Below are 15,861 nucleotides of genomic sequence, written 5' to 3'. Positions count from 1 at the left end.
TGAATCATAGTAGGATGCATTGATAATTTTACAAGATTTAGTAAGATCACTTCCTTTGTTTGTTCTCTGTCTCTATCTAGAACTACTATTGTTCTGTATACTCAACATTTGCTAAGAGTCGACCTTAAGTGTTCTGATCAAACACACACACACACACACACACACATAAAGGTAACTATGTCAGGTGATAGATTAATTAAGTTGATAGTGGAAATCATTTTACAATGCATACATATATCAAATCATCGTGGTGTGGATCTAAATATAAATTTTATTTATCAATTATACCTCAAAGAAGCCAGAAAAAAAGTCAAGTCAACAAACAGAAGTACCAGAGGATACTTCACTAAATACAGAAAATGGCTTCAGTGATTTCCCCAAGATACTAGGTGCCCAGTGCAGTTTTCAGGGCCAGTCCTATAACTTTTTACCAAGGTTTTCCATGTCCTGATGCTTTAATGGGAAAAGCCCATTAGTGTCAGTGTAATCATGAGCTTGAGCAGAAAGGAATGAGAGCATAAGTGATATTAAGAAGTATACAAAGTTCACTGACATTACAAACGTCATTTATATACCACCATCAGCATCATCTCTTCCTGATGTTTTTCTTCTGCGATGGTTAGATCTGCGGTGACTCTCTGTTGCTCACTGGACACGGCTGCCATGCTAAGGGTTTCGATGGTGAGGAGTGCAAGAACAAATACATACTTTTGTAAAACTGTTGTTCTCAACAAAACGTCAATACTTAGGATTTTCACAACATGTAAAGTAGCTCAAGTAGAAAAGAAAAAGTTCAAACCAGTCACCAGATCCAAAATTAGCATTTTATTCAGAACGCTGGGGTCAGAGGTGTATCATTTATATTCTGGTACACAATACAGAGGCAAAGCTGCTGTCAGAAGTCTCTCCCGTTTAAAAGCTTGTTTTTTTTTCATTTTTTTTTTAAAAACACACACTTAGTAGTGCCTCCAGTATCAGGCCACCCCTTTCTTTTCTTTCCTTTTTTTTTTTTTTTTTTGGTACAAATTATGTAAAACATTTGTGCTAAGAACTTTTCTCCCTCCCCAAACAAAAAAGAAAATAAAAAATAAAAAAAATTAAAAAATTAAAAATTGAGTATTCTAACTACAGCTCAACAATTGAATCAAATGTCACTTTGTTTTGTAAATACTTTATCCATAACGAAAGATATAAACATGCAAAAAACCTGAATCCATAGTCCAAATAATACATACACATGTTCTGAAGTTTCTGCACTTCTCCATAGACTATGCCAATAAAACATTATGTACACATACCATTTTTACAGTGAAGTGGAAAAAATACAGTAAATAAAAAAGTGTACATGGATTAAGACCAAAATGTATCTAACATTCTAGTTTATGAAAAAATTCAATTTTGCTACAAATTGGTGATATGAAAACTCCCTTTATTTGCAACCAGCTGCGTAAGTTTTAAGATTTTAGTGAAAAAAAAAAAAAAACTAAAGTCTAAAACTAGAAGTAATGTACATTTTCCAATCTCATGGTCTCATCCCCCAAGGTAATAAAATCGCTCCATGAGTTTTTGTTTTTTTGTTTAATTCTGTGTTTTAATAAAAGCAAATGCAATGTAACAAAAGCGTATTGAAGCATATCATGGTTTAACTTACTGCTCCCACCACAAAATATTTTGTCTTTTACTTATCATTTCAGAAATCAGTACCATTAAAGCCTTAAACATAAAACTAATTCCAATCTGAAAAAGGTACAAAAAGGCACATAAAATCCCAGTGCTTCTGTACTGTAAAATTCAAGTGTAACTGAGCTCAGTGTTTTTCCAAACAGTATTGGATCACTGATATTCCCTCTGAGCCCAAATTGGTTTGCAGCCTATGCCAAAGCCTCCAGCAAGCACTGTGCTAGTAGACTACAAAGTTAAAGCCTAGCTTCTGAATGCTTTTTGGGAATATCAGTTGAAATTGTTTGTACTTGTCCAAAAAACCAAGTTCACCCTGAAGTTCAGTCATCACCTCCACCATACATGTCAGCAAGTTTCTTGAACCGTGGCCCCCAGTCGTTCAGGTAGTCATAGTCCTGCTCGCCACCACTACTTGAAGAATTAAGGGAGCTCAAAGACCCAGCGGTAGAGCCACTGCCTTCGTAGTCAAAGACTAAGAGGGAGTCATATGGTGGAGCTGTGGGATCATTGTCAGCAGCTTTAAGGCCCTACAATTTGGAAAGACAAAGAAAGAATGTAGAGAGGGTTATAATTTGCAAACCACAGGCAGATCCTAGGGGTTCCATGGGATCAAACACTTGTTTATTCATTTCCACCTGCAGACCACAACATTTTCAACCTACAGAAACTGGGGTTATCACCATGTTTGAAAGTTAGACAAAAACTACCATGCCTTTCTTCTGCAGGAAAGAACCCTAAGGAGCCTAGCTCAGTGAGGCCAAGACATACAATGGGAGGAGATTTAATTGGAGAAATGTGCTTGACAGGTGGTAGACATGAATGGCCAGCTACTTGAAGCTGAGGAAGAAAGATCTTGAAGTCTGGCAACGCATCTGCATAAAGGTGAACTTTTTTTTTTTTTTTTTTTTGGCTTTGGAGCTTGAAAAAAGAAAAGTAAATGTGAAGACATAATATTTTATGAAACAAAATGGCAGCAGCTTGACTTCCATCGAAAACGAGAGAAAAGCACACACTACCAGTTTTCAAACCATCCCAAAAAGTCTCTCTTACCAACCATCCTAACCTTTTAATTAAACACCACATTTCCTCATGTGTGGTTGCACTACGTGTATAACCCAGAAAAGCCAGTGTAAAATAAAATCAGGCACGTCTTCAGAAAATGATTTCAATGTACAAAACATAAATAATTTTAGAAAGGATTTTATTTATCATATTTATAGAATAAGCTACCAGGCAATTTTGCTAAGACTGAAAAATCACAAATTACAATTTCTCAGAAGTCGTAATTCCTTTCTGTGGTAGACCATGTTACTGTCCTCAATGATTCATTATCCTTTCCTTGTAGGTGGATCACATGCCCACACTACCACAAGTACCTCTCTGCAGCCAAAGTTTACTCCCTAAACCCACTGTCAGACTTGGCTACGGGCTGGCTTTGGCCAACACAACGTAAGCGGCAATGTAGAGCAGACTCTGTAAGACCTCTGTCTGATGGGTTTCCACCAGGTCCTTCTGGCCCCCTCTCCCAGAAGAATGGCCTGCCCCACCTGAGAGTTTTTCTCCTGCTTGGATCCTGAAAGACAGAAGACATGAGGACCCAGCCACTGCTGGCCCACAGTGAACACAGAATTCGGACAAGACGTAAACCTTTGTTATTATAAGCCAACAATACCTGGGAGTTGTCTGTTACTGTAGCCTTAGCCGGTAAAAGTCAAACAATGCACCTTCATTCTTTTTGTTTGTGTTTGTTTACTCAATTCAAGACATATTGATTGAGTATGTATATTATTATGTATTCTGCTTGGTGGTGGTGGGGACACAGCTGTGAAGAAGCTAGATCCAGGACCTGTCCTCATGGAGGTTATATTCAAATGTTAACACGCTCCCTTTTGCCTTTTCCCTACAAAATCTAGCAACTGCAAATGTAAGCAACTGGTGATTCTTTAATTTAGCACAGTCTAACTTGGGTCCTCACAAGAACTGGACCCAAGAAAGATCGGAGGGGAAATCAAGAAAATAAAGAAAATCTCGATAAGGAGAATAGGTATCTGAAGATAAATGCAGGTTTCCCGGGCTATCCGAAAGTGCAGCAATGATGAAGATGAAACCTTCCAAAAGCTGAAACAGCAGAATGCAAAGAACCAATCACCATTCAATTGTATAGGACATTTTCTGAGCATTTCCAGACCTAAAAAATAATGCCTCTTAGCCTCTCCCGGTGCCTTAGGACACATGTTGCTGACAGATGCACACGATAAATGGAGATGCAGCAGAGATGCTTGCAGACAGTTCCAAGCCATGGAGCTGAGGGTAGTTCCGGGGAAGGAGCTGGGTGGGGAGGGGTGCTCTCGCTAACTGGGGTGCATGCTGCCTCTCTAACAGCCCCCTACAAAACAACGCTGTAATCTATGTTTCACTTTTCACCGTTTTTCATAAAAGCGAAACTCCTCTTTGGATTTCTTTCGGTTAGTGAAAACAGGTACTGATGTCGGCCTTCCACAGAAAGGAAGTGGCGAAAGCAAATGTTTGAAAAGCAGGGCGCACTTGTATTAAGTTTTCAGTATGACCTTAAGTAAGACTGTTTTCTATGCAAAGAACAGAGACAACGGCCAAGGTCACGATGTTCAGGTCATCTGCTTGTATCATAATTCAAAATTTAAATAGACATACATGCAGAGCCCTGCCCAGTCTTTATTGGGTCAGCACCGAACTGGAAATATGAAAAAGTTAAGACAAATTAGTTCTAAAGATTCATGGCAGGGCGTCGAGTGTGTCTGGATTCAGTGGAGAGGAAGCAATGGCCTGTGTTTACTCTGACATAGGGATGAACAAGGGAAGCTCTCTGGTCTTTACTGATGTGTAAAAGGGCTTCAGGCCCTTCATTGCATGCTTAAGCCACCTAATTCAAGGCCTTAGAATAAGCATAACACTACTGGTAATCTAGTTCAGTACTCATGATGGAGATTCTAAAATATATCCATTTCTTCTATATTGCTTTTAGTTCCTGCCCTGGTTTTTGGATCATCCTTGTCATTTTTAAAAAAGATTTTATTTATTTATTCATGAGAGACACACAGAGAGAGGCAGAGACATAGGCAGAGGGAGAAGCAGGCTCCCTGTGGGAAATCTGACACGGGACTTGATTCCAGGACCCAGGGATCATGACCTGAGCTGAAGGCAGCTGCTCAACTGCTGAGCCACCCAGGTGTCCCTTTCCTGGTCATTTTTGAATTTGTTGCTTCCCTCCCTTCCCTCTCCCTGCCTCTGGAGGTTAAGGACATGCAGTCCATTAGAGATCACTCTGCTATACCAGAACACTGCACACTGTCTCAGGTTTTAATGATTATAAAAGATCAAAAAAAAAAGTCCCTGAACTTTTCAAGAATTCTTACGCAAGTCACCTTTCTAGGCTGAAAGTTAAGTATCCTAAGTCCCCTCCACTCGGAATAGCACCGATTTTTATCTGAGAATAAAAGACGACTCTTATGGAAGAGGTATTATATAAATTCTGGGTACTATTTTGGTAATTCTAAAAAGATCACAGTCAAGTTCTAGGAGACTGAAAATGACAGGCACACAACCAGAGTGAATATGCGGAAGAAATCCGGTGGGCCACGTACCCATCTGCTCCTCCCTTATGGGATTCCTTTATTCTTAGGTGTGGACACCATTTCACATGAAGTGTAATGTACTGTTGTCAAATCCACAAACTGACTGCATGTGTTTCTCTTTTTCCACCTGAGTTTGACTACATCTAGAAGAGTATGTGCCCGTTTCGCCGTTCCTGGAGGGGTAGATCTTGAACTCTGGATGAATCTGAACTATTTTCTATAGTTTGAGGTGTCTGTAAAATGAAAAAGCCTGTGGCCCTGGCTGAATTCTTGCTGAGCTTGTATTTATAGACTTCTGATCCTATGCTTTATGGATAAAGATATGCTTTTATAGGAGCTATAAAAACCCACATTCTTCAGTGAGGGAACACATGAGGGATATAAGAGGAAAGAGGGCCTATTGATTCCCTTACAGTCTGTCTTCTCTTAGCTCAATGCCACTTGCGTCAGTTCAGGCCCTCTTTATATCCTGCCTGGACCACAGCAAAAGCCTCTCTAACTGGTCTCCTGGTCACCGGTACTATTCCTGCTTCTTTCCTACAAACTACTAGTGGTTCTTCTCTCAGACATTATTTGAAGTTGCTCACCCAAGTAAAACTCTCCGTCATTGCTCTCCGTCACCTTTTGCAATGTTCCCCAAATAAGGGAGGGGTTCCACTGGGGGTGTGCAAGATGATTTTTATTGGTGCATGAGCACTTTAAGAAAATTACCTTTATTAAAAAATTAAATTAAAAATTGATTAAAGGTTTAAGTGAGGGTGCCTGGGTGGCTCAGCTGGTTCAGTGCTGCCTTCAGCTCAGGTCATGATCACGGGGGCCTGGGATTGAGCCCCACATTGGGCTCTCTGCTCAGTGAAAAGTCTGCTTCTCTCTCTCTCTGCCTCTCCCTGCCACTTGTGCACATGTGCTCTTTCTCCCAAATAAATAAATAAATAAAATCTTAAAAAAAGTAAAAGTTTAAGTGAATAGAAGAGGTGTGTGGACATGGAAAAAAACTAGGAGTTACTCAAATGCCTGACGTTTGGGTAACTACAGGATTAAGTTAAAACTCTTTAGCAGAGCATTCAGTGAATGTGGACAACATGTTCATGCACCTTTTCCATCTTAGCTGTTCTCAACTCCAGTAACCACAGCTAAATTATTCACCAAAATCCCCCCAAATCTAAAAATGTCATGTTTTTGTGTACCCTATGTTATTTGCACATTCTGTTCCTGCTAAAATGTGATTTCCTTTGTTTGAAACTTCCCCATTCATAATTTTTCATTTGACTGATATCCATCCATCCATCCATCATTTAAAGCCCATTAAACATGTCACTTCCACTGCAAGAATTTTCCCCCCAATCATGACTGTGGGTTATTCCCATGGTCCCTTTTACTTTTATTGCCATGTTTTGGTTACACTAGATTGTGACATGCTTTTCTGCCAAGGATGTTTATATTCATTTCATATCCTGCTGTTTACCACAGTGCCTGACATCCAACAGGCACCTTAGAAGGTATGCCTTGGTACTGCTGTCTTGGGCTTATGAAGTTTTCACCTCATCACCTTATTCATATTTATATATGCTCCTTTTAGAAGAAGCTAGGATTTAAGTTTAAAATATATGTGGACATAAAAGTCCAGATTCATATTATAGCAGAATTCTGCGACTTAACGCCAACATTGCTAGGTACCTTTCTGAGAACTTCATTTTACTTAAAGCAAATTTTTTGGAGGGAGAGGATTTTGTTTTATTTACAATTAGGTGTTCTTTCTGAAAGTAACTTGTACTAATAACTATATGATACTGATAATAATTAAGAGATTTTATTATGTGATGGGCACTATACTTATGTGGATTATCTCATTTAGTTCTTACGGATATCTTAAGAGAGGATTTTATTATTATCCTCATTTTATACAAACATACGAAAACTTGGAAATCCAAGAGGTTAAATCCAAAGACCTTGACTTTGTACAAGGTAACAGAACTATTAGGTGAGGCAGCTGGATTTGAACTCAAACAAATGCCCAACTACTGTAAGAAGCAGACAGAGATATTTTATTTTAAAGAGGATAAATAAATTTATTTAATATGAGAAAAAAGGCAAAAGTTCTAAGCGTTAGCAGTTTTGTGCAAGTTATTTTAGAAGCACTTTCCCTAAGTTTTTAAATACCAGTCAAAAGTTGATCTTTTTTTTTTTTTTAAGTTGATCTTTTAACAGAAATATGTCCTTGGTTTTTATATTTCTGAGATAAAAAAAATATGTAAGATTAGTGAAATTATTGGAGGTATGCTAATATCTACAGTCAGGCTGAGATTAAATGAATTTGTTTCAACGTTTCACCCTCTGAAGGTCATACTTAAAAACCTCAAAATAGAATGAAATTCTGTAGTTGAAATTTAAAATGTGTGATTTGTTTTACTCTATCTACCAGGGTAGAAATATGTCAATATGTCATATTTTTGATATTCAAGGCAACATGCATTGATTATTTAAATAAACAAACTAGAAAAATGTTCTCATGAGGTTACTTATTCCTTACATTACAAAAACACTCCAATTATAATTACACCATACTATTCTTCCTTTGGAACATTCGGTACTGTGCTAAATCAAATAAGACCTGGGGATAAAGAAATCTGTTTGCATTTTACATGTACTTGTAAAATATGCTTGAATTCTTTCTAGGTGCCCTCAACTGTTTTAAAACTTTATATGTATTTATTTTTATCTGTCCAGTTATAGAAAGATATTAAGGAAGTCTTCATGGGCATCTTAGATGGAAGAATCTATATGGTGTATTTGAATGTTACCTGATTTAGGCCTTTTGACAGTTTCAATCCCCTGAATTGTTCCATAGACCTGACCATCTCATCCCTAGACCCTCATTTTAGTTTCTTCTGTGACAAAGGTAGGGAATTTGTAGTGTGAATGTTTGGTCTTCCATCTCGTCCACATTTCGCTATCTTACAATTACATTCTTCATCTGGAGAAACATTTCCAAATGTGATGCTTTGGTCCATTCATGTACTTGCCAAAGCAATGTTCCCCACACTGCCCCCCAGGACGTGTACCTCTTCCTCTGAAGGCAGAAGGGAACCCTGGGATAGGGGTTATGAAGGAAGGTGAGTCCTGGGTACGATGGGATGCCACTGGATGGTGCTTACTCTAAACTCTGTGTGCTTGACCTTTTTCGGGTCGGTAAAAATGAAGGAACAAACATCTAGAAAAAGAGGGAAGGGGATACTATGCAGAAAGGATAGCATGGGAACAGGTGCTGACATGGAATCACAAGCTGAGCCCAGGAGGTACAAGTAGATTCCCTCTCCTTGGTCTGTAAGATGCAAATTTGGGGTGGGGTAGGGGGCAGGGGAAGGGCACTGAAATGAAACTGTAAAGCCAAGAAAGGATTACATGTAATGGGCCTCCCATGTCTGGCAAAGGTAGGCTTTGGATACCAGAATGTTTACGTGGTACAAAGACTGTGCTTGCAGCATGGCAGGGAGTACACACAAAGAGAATCCAGATCTAATCTATTTTCTTTCTACATATTACTCGTTCAAATATGTACACACAGGAGATGTTCAATAGTTATTTGCTGAATGAATGATCCTAAACCAAGCTCCAGATCATTTCAAAATGAGCCATTTTTAGCGAATGCAGACAATTCCCAAATTATGAACTGACTGCATTCTAGAAGTTAATTTGCAAGTCAGTCGTTTGGCAGCAAGTTTTTCGTTTAAGTATTGAAACATGTTCGTTATGGTCTCAAGCTACTTTTTAGGCTGTGTACTTTTTAGGCTGAGTACTGTTCTAGGAAAAGGAAATTGCAAATGGAAATTGTGACTGTAACTCTTTCTTCTGTGGCATTGGAGGTGCTGGGTAACTGAATCTTATTAATTAGATACGCTTCTCTACCTACTGAAGAAAATCCAGTCTCTGTAGAAAAGATGAGTGTGCACACACAAACACACAGCATACACTAAAACCACAACTTAGAACCAACCAATATCCTCATTTTCTTTATTATCAGCTCCAGTAGAATAAAGGCCCCAGACTTGGGCCCTGATGAATCCTAATCAACTGCAAGGTGGGTGATGCTCATTGTTTGATGATGCCCTATACACCTGCCACCGTACTTGGATTCCTTAAGGCAACAACATCTGAGAGCTAGATTACATACTAGATGCTGAGGTTACTCAAAGATGAACAAGAAATTGTCCCCATGCTGGAGAGAAGGTCCATGCTCACATAGGAGAGAGAAACATTGACAGTCAGACTTCCATGGCCAGGGCTATCATGCAGGAAGTGTCTTGTTAACCGTTCCCAGGGGGATCAAAGAAGGCCTCACAGAGAAGGCAATGTTTGAGGCGAATCTGAAGGCTAAGTGGGTGTTTCACTGATGGTTAAGAAGCTTTGCAGCAGTTACATTACAGTCAAAACTGGATACTTTTGAGGAACTGCAAATAGTTCAGTGGGGCTGCATCAATGGAAGGAAATGTCATAGGGGAAGAGGGCAGGAGTCAGATTAGGACTACAATCTTATACATGACATTAAATGCTTCAACTTTGTCACTGAGAAAACAATAATGCTGTAGATGGAATGGAATCCCATGGAATACAGACACTTCAGGGAACAAGCAGGAACATTCAGTTAAGTATCTGTTGAATTACACTGAAGCTAAAATTCTTGCTTTAAGAAAGTCCAGCTCCTGCACCTCCATTCAAATGATTCATTATATCTCGAAATCCAACAACCACAAGAATAACTGAACAATTTCTCATGACAACAAATGTGAAATGAGAAGTTAAATTATCAGGCACTCTTAAATATTGAGAAAAATCTAGTCATAGATATAAATTCCTGCAAATCCCCTAACCAGGTCACTATACATATAACTGGTAAAGTCAGGGCATATTTTTGTAGATAAAGGAGTTATTGGCACTCTGTTGTTTGGCCTTCCATCTGCTTTCAAATCATGACTAAAACAAATTAACCTATTACCTGTTTAACAGAAGTGAATGTGTATGTTCAGAAACTAGCATGCATGTCAGGAATAGACAGTAATGAAGCATCGTAAAGGGAGATAAATACTTGAAGCTTGTTTCAAAAGATTTTTTTTTTACAAACTATAACTGCATCTAAAAACCTAGACTACTCTCTTTCACCATACACAAAGATAAACTCAAAATGGATGAAAGATCTAAATGTGAGACAAGATTCCATCAAAATCCTAGAGGAGAACACAGGCAACACCTTTTTGAACTCAGCCACAGTAACTTCTTGCAAGATACATCCACGAAGGCAAGAGAAACAAAAGCAAAAATGAACTATTGGGACTTCATCAAGATAAGAAGCTTTTGCACAGCAAAGGATACAGTCAACAAAACTCAAAGACAACCTACAGAATGGGAGAAGATATTTGCAAATGACATATCAGATAAAGGGCTAGTTTCCAAGATCTATAAAGAACTCATTAAACTCAACACCAAAGAAACAAACAATCCAATCATGAAATGGGCAAAAGACATGAAGAGAAATCTCACAGAGGAAGACATAGACATGGCCAACAAGCACATGAGAAAATGCTCTGCATCACTTGCCATCAGGGAAATACAAATCAAAACCACAATGAGATACCACCTCACACCAGTGAGAATGGGGAAAATTAACAAGGCAGGAAACCACAAATGTTGGAGAGGATGCAGAGAAAAGGGAATCCTCCTGCACTGTTGGTGGGAATGTGAACTGGTGCAGCCACTCTGGAAAACTGTGTGGAGGTTCCTCAAACAGTTAAAAATAGACCTGCCCTACGACCCAGCAATTGCACTGTTGGGGATTTACCCCAGAGATTCAGATGCAATGAAACGCCGGGACACCTGCACCCCAATGTTTATAGCAGCAATGTCCACAATAGCCAAACTGTGGAAGGAGCCTCGGTGTCCATCGAAAGATGAATGGATAAAGAAGATGTGGTCTATGTATACAATGGAATATTACTCAGCCATTAGAAACGACAAATACCCACCATTTGCTTCGACGTGGATGGAACTGGAGGGTATTATGCTGAGTGGAGTAAGTCAATCGGAGAAGGACAAACATTATATGTTCTCATTCATTTGGGGAATATAAATAATAGTGAAAGGGAATATAAGGGAAGGGAGAAGAAATGTGTGGGAAATATCAGAAAGGGAGACAGAACATAAAGACTCCTAACTCTGAGAAATGAACTAGGGGTGGTGGAAGGGGAGGAGGGCGGGGGGTGGGGGTGATTGGGTGACGGGCACTGAGGGGTCACTTGACGGGATGAGCACTGGGTGTTATTCTGTATGTTGGTAAATTGAACACCAATAAAAAATAAATTTATTATAAAAAAAACAAACAAAAAAAACCTAAAGTAGATTGATTATGTATACAGAATATATGACTCCAAGGAACCCCAGAAAATTAGAGTCTTATCAGCATATGATGGAAGGTGATGTAGAAAGAAGTATCCCACCTTGTAATGCATTGAAACCTATTCTGATCTTAGAGACACTGAGTGGTAGGACATGGCCAGAGAATGCGAGTCCTGCCATATAGTCACAATCGACATCAGCATGTATTGCTGTCTTATGCTTAACACTAAAAATTCAAAAGGAGGATTGCAGTAAAACTATAGGAATGATCAAAAGAAACAGCACAAACCGTTTTACTTCAAAATGTAAGTATTAAATGTAGCAGAACTCGTGGTCAGTAATGAAATAAAAGAATGCCATAATAATTTTGACAGTGGAAATCATATCTGTTATATTCAACAGAGAATTAGCTGCCTCTTACAGAAGCTCTTAAAACTCCTCAACTAGACAAGTATTTAAATCACTTACATAATATTTAATTTAGCTCCTCTTCCTACTAATCTCAATTGATGGAACTCTCTAGTCGGTGGGCAGGCACTGAATTCTCAACATTTGTGGGATTCAAAGTATTCAGTGTGAGGAAAATGAAAATGAACTATTATTACATTCATCAGTGCTAATAAATGAAATCAGAATGCACTATAATATTGTTAGTCTATTTATTACTTGTAATCTGGGGAAAAAAGCCTTTTGGAGATAGTGTGACTAATACCGATAATGTATATGAATGTCATTTACAAATACAGAATATTAATTAATTGATAGATCTGTTTTTTGGCCCATCAAACCAATTATATCTGTTCTCTGCTATTAGAGCCACATTAGCTTTAACATGAAAATAAGCTCAAGAAAATCAAGGGTGTTTTCACCAATGATATCACTGTATTCCAAGCAATTTGTGGTCTATGTACAGCAAACCATTAGCATAAAGTAAACATCCTTATAAAGAGAGGGAGCTAGTCTTTTCACCTCATTAATGAAGTCCCCGATGTCCCCAGGGTGCGGGGCTGCAGATCGGACCGGGTACTGGGGTTCGGCGTGGATGGGTCTCTCATCCAATCGTCGGATTCCTACAGGCTTGATGGCATCAGGTTCCACGGTATCAGGCTGCTGGAGCTGGCTCAAGTCATAATCCTGCAAAAGACAAAATCAAAAACCCATGGTAGATGGGCATAAAGATGGAAATTACAACCTTTGTTTTTAAACACATACCCAGAATGCATAGAAATGAGTGAAATTTAACATAATGGAAAAGTTGCCACCATGAGTTTTTCATGTTATGATTAAATATTTCTTTCACACAGCTCTTTCTTCTGTGCTTTTCATTTCTACAGTCTGTGCTCCATCTGCTTTCCTATGTTTCTCATCAGTTTCCAATGGAAAACAGCAGTGAGATGAGGCCCCACTATAAAATGACTAAAATGCCTAGAAGATGGAGTTGTACCATAGAAACAAAGGTACTAACTTAATGTGGAGTTGGGAACCTACTACCGTAACTTGGAGTGTCCTAGCGTATTAGGTATCTCAAGCTGAAGGAATTAAAAACAAACAGCAGAGGATGAAAGCCACTCTAACTCCCCTCACCCTTGCCCTTCTTCCTTGAAACAGGTCATAAAACTCCCATGTGAAAGGTCCCCTCCTTGTAGTGGGAGAAGAAAACACATCCTTAACATCTGAGACAGGGACTTAGGGGCCACAAAATCTGTACCAACAAACCTTGTTAAACTAACCTTTACATCCCTAATTACTTCTCCACCATTTACTAGTTCTTGCCCAAACCTTTGGTCTTGACAATTCTTAGAAATTTCTTATTTCTTTGTCTAAAAGGCATAAAAGCTTCCCACTGTGGACACTTCTTTGGGTCTTCATTCTCTTGTGAGGCTCCCATGGACATGTAAAAGTTTAATAAGATGTGTATGTTTTTCCCCTGTTCATCTGTCTTTGTTAGTTTAATTTTCAGATCCAGCCAGGGACCCCAGGCAGGTCAAGGAAGACCTTTTCTTTTCCTACAATGTCTTTAATATTAAAAAAAAAAAGAAAAAGACACAGATGTGTTTTCCTTTTCTTTAAAGTAGGGCTTGAGTTCACCAAGGTTTCAAAGCCAATCTCTATTCCTCCCTCCCTTCAGGGGTCTGGAGTTGGCAAACTATGGTCTGTGAGCCTCTTGGGACCCATATCCTATTTTTCTCAAAGAACGGCTTTTACATCTGTAAAGGATTATTTAAAACAACAATAGGAATGAAGAATATGCCGCACAAACTACATATAGTCTACAAAGCCTTACAATTAGGCTTTTCACAGAAGAAATTTGCCAGTCTCTGGCCCCATGGCACACGGCAAGGAGGAGTGGTTTCCTCTCCAATACAGCCCAATGGGAATATCCTAGAAAAATAGCTTGTCCACTTTCAGATAGGTAGAGTCAAACTTGTGAAGGATGCTCTTGGCACAGGCCGGGCCCTCGGAACTATTTTCAGCTTTAACATCAGCCAGATGCTAAAGTGAGACAGAAAGAAAGAAGCTGACTATAATGTGGAAATGCGTCAAAATTTTAGGTTTGGATACTTTGTAGTTTTCAAACCACCAAATTCTGATGATATAAAATTCTCCAATTTAATGTTGATATTTACAGGGAGTGTAGATTTTCTGGGACTCTTCAGAGTTCAGGCTTCACCTTTTTATCTAAAACCAGCTTAAGTGCCATTTGGAATATCTCTATAGTAGTTTCAATTTACTCAACATTTGAATACTTACCACGTACTGGCATTGGTGGAGGTGCTTTACATGTATTTGTGCATTTAATCCTCCGATCAGCACTTATTAAGTTTTATTATTCCTTTGTACAAGTTGAGATACTGAATCTCAAATAAACCAAGTAACTAAGTCCCTTATCCCAAATCTACTAAGACTCAGAGACAGGTTTGGATTCCAAGCAGGTTAGAGTAACTTTAAAGCTTAGCTCTTTGGCAGCCACCCAGGAAAGTGAGTCAAGTCCAAGCCACAAGGCCTGGAGTTAAAGAGTAACGGACTAGACAGATGAATGTGGAGGGCCCAGACGTGAGGGATGATAATAGTTACCCACGAGACCAAGACCAAGGGAAAAAAAGTCACTGGCATTCAGACCTTTGAGGTACCAGGTACTATACCAGCCTCTTGAGAAGTGTCTTTTCACTAATACTTTCTTTTTTCTTATTTTTATTTTTTTAAAGGGTTTATTTATTTATTCATGAGAGACACACAGAGAGAAGCAGAGACATAGGCAGAGGGAGAAGCAGGCTCCATGCAGGGAGCCTGATATGGGACTTGATCCTAGTACTCCAGGATCACACCCTGGGCTGAAGGCAGGTGCTAAACCACTGAGCCACCCAGGGATCTGCTTTCTTTTCTTTTCTTTTCTTTTTTTTCTTTTCTTTTTTCTTTTTTTTTCTTTTCTTTCTTTCTTTCTTTCTTTCTTTCTTTCTTTCTTTCATTAAAGATTTTATTTATTTATTTGAGAGAGAGAGAGAGAGGGGGAGAGAGAGAGAGAGAGACAGAGAGAGAGAGCATGAGTAGGGGGAGGGGCAGGGGGAGAAGCAGACTCCCCATTGAACAGTGAGCTGAACTCAGGTCTCAATCCCAGGACCCGTGGATCATGACCTGAGATGGCAGGCGCTTAACCGACTGAGCCACCCCGGTGCCTCTCATTGATACTTTCTAACAAACCTGTGAAGAATGTTTCATTATCATCTTTTTAGGTGAAGAACCAGACTCCTGAGAGCTCGAGTAACTCACCCAAGGTCACCCATCTAGACTGTGATTAGGATGGAAATCCAAACCCGGTGTGTCTGACTTCAAAACGTCCATCTACAATGTAACTTTCTGCTTGTTAAGACACTCTCATCCTGACCACTGTCCTGGAAACAATTCCTTTACCAAGAGATTCAGCTAACTTAACTGCTGAAGGGACTGAGGAGAAGCCCCTTCTCTCAAGAGTGTACAAGGGGACTTCGAGGTGAGGCAGGTACACAGAGCAGGACAAGCCAGCCTGGGATGTAAACGTGGTATGCTGTAAAGTATAAAATGCTAGGAGGAGAAAACCTGTGTTAGATTTGAACCTTGAACAATCCATGTGCTAGGGAGAAAGGACCTTTCTGGGATTACCAACAGCATGAGCAAAGACATGAGAATGCTGCTTTCTCTTATTAGG

General features: G+C 39.3%; 1 protein-coding gene across 1 annotated transcript in view; it reads right to left on the bottom strand.

The window, feature by feature from the left end:
• Positions 1 to 805: 805 nt before the first annotated feature.
• Positions 806 to 15,861, bottom strand: part of CDH2 (cadherin 2) — a 213,886-nt gene continuing 198,830 nt past the window's right edge. The window contains exons 15-16 of the mRNA XM_025429252.3: positions 12,648 to 12,812; positions 806 to 2,207 (exon numbers count right to left, since the gene is read on the bottom strand). Coding sequence (XP_025285037.1) covers positions 2,001 to 2,207; positions 12,648 to 12,812 — 372 coding nt within the window. The 3' untranslated portion in view covers positions 806 to 2,000. The remainder of the gene's footprint in view (positions 2,208 to 12,647; positions 12,813 to 15,861) is intronic.

Source organism: Canis lupus, chromosome 7, assembly GCF_003254725.2.
Source record: "Canis lupus dingo isolate Sandy chromosome 7, ASM325472v2, whole genome shotgun sequence".
In the NCBI taxonomy this organism is placed as follows: Eukaryota; Metazoa; Chordata; class Mammalia; order Carnivora; family Canidae; genus Canis; species Canis lupus.
Note: the sequence above shows the minus strand (reverse complement) of the source record. Positions and strands in the feature narration are given on the sequence as shown.